The sequence below is a fragment of the Nesoenas mayeri genome, assembly GCF_963082525.1.
Source record: "Nesoenas mayeri genome assembly, chromosome: 2".
In the NCBI taxonomy this organism is placed as follows: Eukaryota; Metazoa; Chordata; class Aves; order Columbiformes; family Columbidae; genus Nesoenas; species Nesoenas mayeri.
In genome coordinates this window covers 138,832,889-138,839,622 of record NC_137543.1, presented here as the reverse complement: position 1 = coordinate 138,839,622, position 6,734 = coordinate 138,832,889, and the positions used below count along the sequence as shown (strand labels likewise).

The window sequence follows — 6,734 nt, the reverse complement described above, 5'->3', positions numbered from 1 at the left end:
CTAAAAGTGGTTTCAAATTGCTAAGGACAAAATTTTCTTTGGTTTTCAAGGTCTACACTGAATGATATTGCATGTCATTCATGAATACTGAAGAGAGTTGTTCACTACTCATCTAAGTCAATGGGGATTTGTCTGCTAATTTCAATAGAATCTCAAATAGATTATCAAGATTTATGGCCGGACTAGCTTATAATCTCTTTCTATGGAACCCTCTAAAGTGTGTTTTACCCTGTGGTATACAGACTGTCCTGCAGCCCTTCCTCCACAGTTCCGCAGGATTAGGTCCTCTGTCTGTAGGCTCCAAAGTTGCCTCAAAAAACCTGACATTTAGCTCAAGTGCCTTATTTCAGTTTTTCTCTTCTCCTTTACCACCTGACAAGATCTAGATTTAAGACTATTCTAACCCATGATATTTTAAGTACTTTTTTCAGTGTTAAGTTAAAAATCATTATGGATGGAACTGCAGCAGGCAAATGAAGGGAAGGAAGAAATTTTACACCAGCAGAACTCTCAGGTGAATGCAACTGCAGTATAGAAGATGGTATTCTGCCTCTCCCCATTCACCTGCCATGCAGGGCAGTATTTTTACAGCTCCCAGGACAAGTATTCAGACATTGAGATGAGCAAACATCACCACTGGCACTTGCAGCTGCCTCCCCCTCTGGCCATGTCTTCCTGCTTGGTCTGGAGATGCAGCATCAAATGCAAGAGTATTTAGCAGAGAAAACAAAGGGGACTGGTACCTTTCCAGCTTCCTTCAAAGTTAAAGACTGTGATGAGTACCTTGAAGTTGTTAGCATTTGCAATACTCCATGCACATCTCATCTGAAGGCAAAGGAGTGGAAAATGTGTAGGACACTTTTTCAGAGATACACAAGAAGGAATTACATTATATTCATTAGACATTTTATGCATAAAACTCCATAAGAGTCACAGGCCTGCAAAAATTCCTTGGCACCAGTCTTGCTGCTTGCAGATTATTTACTGTTAGAATGTAGAATGTACTATTCATATGGGAAATTAATCTATTTTATTTTTTTTGTGGTTTGCAGAACTTTTGCAGTGACAGTACTGTAACTTCTAACTGCAAATCAGCTTCTCCCTGACCTGATTTTTGCCTCATTAATCAGAGACTCTAATGCTGATTTGAACGTGTGATAAGAAGTCCTTGTTACTCACAAAACTGTATATTCGTGTCATCCTGATGACAGACTGACATATGAAACCATCACTTTCAACAATTAGGGACTCAGAGCAGCAACCAGATTCTAAAAATAGATGCTTCCTGTGCTAAGACATTAGTTTCTTATTTCTTACCTGGGATCCTTTACTGCCATGATCATACTTTTATAACAGAGACAAGCATTCATCTAGCGTTCATCTCAGAATAGCTATTAAAGAAAAACGTAATTTCCAAACAAACTGCACAGTTTATTCAGAGTGAAAGAATTGTGCCTCCATGATGAGTTTCTGGGCAAAGTAATAGGGTGACATTTTTGCCTATAAATAAATATTCTTTTACTACTAGCATTGTTGAACCAAAACTAGTTTGACTTCAGGACTTGTGTGATGCTGCTTACAATACTGATCTCTTTCTTTGAGGGTGTTTGAGATCTTGGCATGCAATTACTATTTCACCATCATTTGCTTTATGCTCCTGCTAATGGTTTGATAATATCCTTTGGAGATCATCAGAATTGGAATACTTTGGAGTGACTCTTTTTCTATTTTTCTGATTTTTCTTGTAATGTGCAAAATATTTCAAGCAGTCATCGAGCTCATTAAAAGAGGAAAATAAAAGACTCCAAGCCAGTTAAATCTTTTGAATGTTGAAAGTTCAAAAGCTAGAGTTAAAGAAAATTTCTGAAAGCAAAAACTGCTGAAAGTTTCCAATTGCCAGGTACTGGTTCTTTCTTTCCTATTTGCTATGGAATACCTGATACCGTTACTACCTATTGCATGGTCACTTCATACAGCTGGTATCTGGAGAAGTGGTGATGACAGAGCCTGGTGGGCAGGTCCATGTTTACTCCCTGCTGCAGCATACAGGGAGAAATGCTGTTCCCAGGTCTGTGTCAGACTCTCTCTATGCCATCACTGTCAGAGGATGATGTGGTTTGAATATGATGTGTCCTTTCACCTGGTCTTGCCCTCTCATTGTGGCTCCCACCCTTTTCCCCACTTTGTTCACAAGCAGAATGTAAATGATGAGTTAGCAATGGCTGGTGCTGAGCTAGGCAGATGTCTCTCCAGATTTCAATGCAACGAGTTCAGAGTCCTCTAAGTATCTTCCATTTAACTGTTCATTGTTGGAATCATGATGGTACAGGTAAACGGGGACCTCTGTGATTGATGTTGCAGTGTAGGAGGTAGATCGTGTGGAATAGTGCTCTCGGCGCCTTTGGCCCCACTGGGTTTTGTACTGTGTCCATTGCCTCTTCAAAGCTCCTTGTACCTGTTAAAGAAACACATGCTTAGCGTGAAGCATAATCTAAACCCCTATAATTGTAGCAATTTTAAAATTTGCTACAGGAAATTAAAAAAAAAAAAAAAAAGAAAAAGAGAAGAAGAGGAAGAGAAAAAAAAGAAAAAAGGAAAAGAAATAAAAAAGAAATAAAAAGAAAAAGGAAAAGAAAGAAAAAAGAAAAGAAAAAGAAAAAGATATAGAAAAAGAAAAAGAAGGAAAAGAAGAAGAAAACAAAAATTAAGAAAGACAAAAAGAAGAAAAAAGGAAGAAAAAGAAAATGAAGAAGAAGAAAAAGGAGAAAAAGAAGAAAAAGAAGAGAAAGAAGAAGAAGAAGAAAAGGAGAAAGAGAAAGAGAGAGAGAGAAAGAAAGAGCAAGAGCAAGAGAAAGCTCCAGGTCTAGTTCCATCAGGTTCAGTCTGCCTCTCTTCTCCCCTCTGCTCCCAGCTCCAGAAGCAGAAGCAGCTGCTCATCTCTTGGCCTTAACTCTGTCCCTGCCTACCCTATGGCAGCAATTAGACTTTCTGCAGTTGTTGTTGCTTATGAAGAGCAGGTATGGGTTAGCTGTTCCCGTAAAAGGTAAATGTGGAACAGATGCTGCACAGGAACACAGTAGGGTGCTGTGGTAGAAGAGAGAAGAAGGATGGGGTTTAAAACCCATCTGATGCTACAGCTGGATCATTGCCCTGGAATGGCTAATGCATTGTGATCCCTGAAGAAACATAACCTTGAGTAAAACTGTCCATGATTGGCAAAGTGTAAGCACACTTCAAGAGCTTGCCAGGCCTAATTTTGTAGAGAAAAAGAACTTGAGGATTAGTAGAGCAAAACAGATTTTGTTCTGGTAATTTAAGAAGAGGTTCTGTGCTGGCAAAACACCCTAGCACTGGACTCTGTGTACTATAGAATTTCAACCTTTCAACATTCATCTTCTAGGAATAAAATATTTTATTCAGCATTTACATTAAGAGTGATGTTACATACGTCTCTAAGATATGCCTTTAAACTATTGAGTCCTGCCAGAGAGTAAGAAGCCCTTCTCCAGCTACATGTTCAGGCATGCTGGCGCACTCTAGCTCCTTCCCAACGGTACGGTGTGGGCAAACCCTGGCTCTGACCCTTGAGCTCAACTATTTCAGCCATCAAAATGTGAGAACTGGAGCAGTTTCCTGTAATAATCTGCTGTTAATGACCACTGTTCCAGAGGATGGCAGGTGCAGGTGAGGCACTGTGACCACTGGAGTGTCCTGGAAATTCTGTGCTCCTGTTCAGGCGGATGTTGTATGTCATTTTTGCTCAGAGAGCAGTCTGAAGTCACTCTCTGCAGAACAATATCTTTGATTCACTTAGATAAATCTGAATGACTTTAATATTTCCTAAGTCTCCACAAATCTAATCACTCTATTAATATGTATATAGCAAAAAGTTCTCTACTCACCACCCACAGCTGCCTGGAAGAAAGCAGTTTCATGTCACATAAGGACAAGGCTTCATAAGGAATTACTGTGAACCTGAGATGCTTACTGAGTGTACAGCATGACTGCAGCATGCCAAGAGTGGATATTTCAATTGCTTTGGCTTTTTATTTTTAATCCAAGATGCAAGCCAAGATATGAGGATTGATGCCATAAATCCTTACTCATGCAAGTAGTTGCACTGACTTTGGTCTGACTCCTTTTTTGAGTAAACAAACGTTTGCTGGACTTTAAAACTAACTGAAAACTATATCCATGTTCAGTTTCCAATACTAACTCTTCTTTGCTATTGTTTTGCTTAAGACAAAGTAGTTAAGAGTTCTTTTCATCTGATGATATGTATTCCTGTTCACCTTCTCCTAAGACATAAAGAAAACAAATGGCTGAGTGCATGATAATTAGGTATCAAGCACAGAAAAGGCATATGGTTACAATGGAACTTTAATTACTGGGGCTGTGAGCAAATCTTACTATGCTAATATTGAGATTTAAAGTGAAATATCTGCATGGAAGGATGTTTCATATCACACCATCACCAAAGTTTACTAGTGAGAAAGAATTACTGCATGAAAGAACAACGCAGTTGTAGCATATGATAGGGAAATATTACATATAAGGTAAACCCTGTAAAGATTTTAGTCACTTAAAGATTGCCTCTTGATATTACAGTATGAATATTTTAGCTTAGCAACCCTAGAAACTATAGAAGGGACTGAAAGAAGAAATCTTCAGAAGGATTAAGTCAGTGACTTTCCCCAGTGTCACTTTGGGGCAGTAGTTCCTGTGACCTATGGCCAGACACAACGAGGACAATGCAGAAACCTTCAGTGGGCACAGCAGCTCTGTGTGCCTGCAGCTGTGTCTCCAACACTGCCACCATGGTCATCAGCAACTGTAGCCACTGTGCAACTCTGGCCATCACCTCTGCCCCTAAGTATTGAGAGTGTTTGCACTTCACATCAGTTCATCCATTCAGAATAATCTCAGTGTATTTAGTGAAAGTAGCAAGAACATGCTCTTACAGCCTTACTGTTTCTTTCCTAGACTCCTGTCCCCTGCAGAGACACCAGGACTTTGATCACTTTTGCATGGGGAGAAGAGTCACTGTGAAGGTGATGAGCTCCTGCTGAGCTGTCAAACTGCCCTCAGTTGAATTGTAAACTGATGGGCCACCAGGGCAACCACAGGTCTAGAGATAACATGGTTAACTGAAGAGGGAAGAACAGTGTCACTGAGTTATATAAATCCTGCTGTGACGAGCTTATAGACTTGTTCTCAGAAGAGAGTGACACTTATATTTTATATACGGTCAGGGAGAGAACAGGCACGTCCCTTCCAGTTCAGCCCATGATTAGAAGTGCCAGGTATAGCCAGCTTTAAAAGGTTCCACAGAGCAGTGAGAGCACGAGGTCAAAGCAGCTGTGTTTTTATTCTCCACTGAACCGCTGGCCAGTACAGGAATCTGACCACAAATAGATGATGGATAGTACAAGCTGCTGCACTTCAGTAAAAAAATGCGTTAATCTAGATTTTTGCTATGATTCCAGGGATCTCAGATGATGATAATTCAGTGCCAAATAAAACTGTTCATGCATGGGGTTTAAATGTGTAAGCAACATTACTGAAAATCACATGAACAGGCATAACATATTAATGACTAGGGAGGCTCCTGGGAACAGGGCTGGTCAGGGCAATACCTGCCACATTTTCCTCTGTGGTAGCAGATGAAAGAAAGTAAAGTCTAAAGAAATGAAGAGCCTGAGTTTATTTACTCTGCTCTTCAGGACTTAGAAGATTTTCTGTTCTCTGTTATCCATTCACGCCTTTCTGGCAGACGAGATATATGACTGGTTTTCTTCTAGCAGACTTTCCATTTTGTTGGCCAGCCTTGCAGTCTAGAAGCAATTTCAGGCCTGGAAATATGGTCTGGTGAGCAGACTATTGCAGAGACCTTGTATCATCTGTACAACACTGTTGTTGTTGGACAGAAAAACTACAGTGTTGCTGGACACTGAGATTTCATATGAAAATGCACCAGATCTGTCATTTTGAAAGTCCAAACCAAATCCGTTGTTTATGTGTTCTTCCGTATGAATGCAGGCAGCACTACAGCTTCTTATTACTATTTTTACATTTCTTTCTGTAGATGGGCTCATGATACTAAAGTGAGGTTGGTGAGGTAGTAGGCGATTAATGCAATACAAAACAGTCAGGAGGTACTGAGTTTAGCATTATTTGTCCTGGCTACATGTCATGTATTTCAACCTTGAAGTTAAATATTCCAGTAGGAATAAGTAAATCCTAGTACATCCAGGCTCCTATGGTAATAAAATTAATTTCCTCACCCCACACTGAATTTTCTCATGAGAAATAATTTTGAGCTCTATGGCAGCAGATGTACGCAGCAGCTTGGAAACAATCTCCTACCATGACTGGAGACCAAACTGTGGCTTTGGTCTATGTCCTACTACACACAGCAAAAGACTAGGGGAGATTATCTCAATTCTCTTGGGCTGCCAAACTCAGATCACTGCTTCCTTTGAAAGCACTTAATGCCATCTTGGCATCAGTCTGTTGTTGCTCCTCTATATATTTTGTGTTATACATCTGCACCTTGTGTAACTTCAGGAATAAATGGGATTTGGAGGAAAGGGATCATAATCCTTTCATCTTCTTTTCTGGTGCAGCCCAGCACAACTACTCTAGTACATAAACTTGCTTGATTTTTCTTGGTAATGTGCTGATGTGAGTAGCACCGAACTGTCTTGAGTCTATATGAGAGGTGTCATCCTTGG

At 40.1% G+C, this 6,734-nt stretch overlaps 1 protein-coding gene across 1 annotated transcript in view; it reads right to left on the bottom strand.

The window, feature by feature from the left end:
• Positions 1 to 2,217: 2,217 nt before the first annotated feature.
• Positions 2,218 to 6,734, bottom strand: part of CALCR (calcitonin receptor) — a 71,515-nt gene continuing 66,998 nt past the window's right edge. Inside the window, exon 12 of the mRNA XM_080340066.1 lies at positions 2,218 to 2,455. Coding sequence (XP_080196192.1) covers positions 2,234 to 2,455 — 222 coding nt within the window. The 3' untranslated portion in view covers positions 2,218 to 2,233. The remainder of the gene's footprint in view (positions 2,456 to 6,734) is intronic.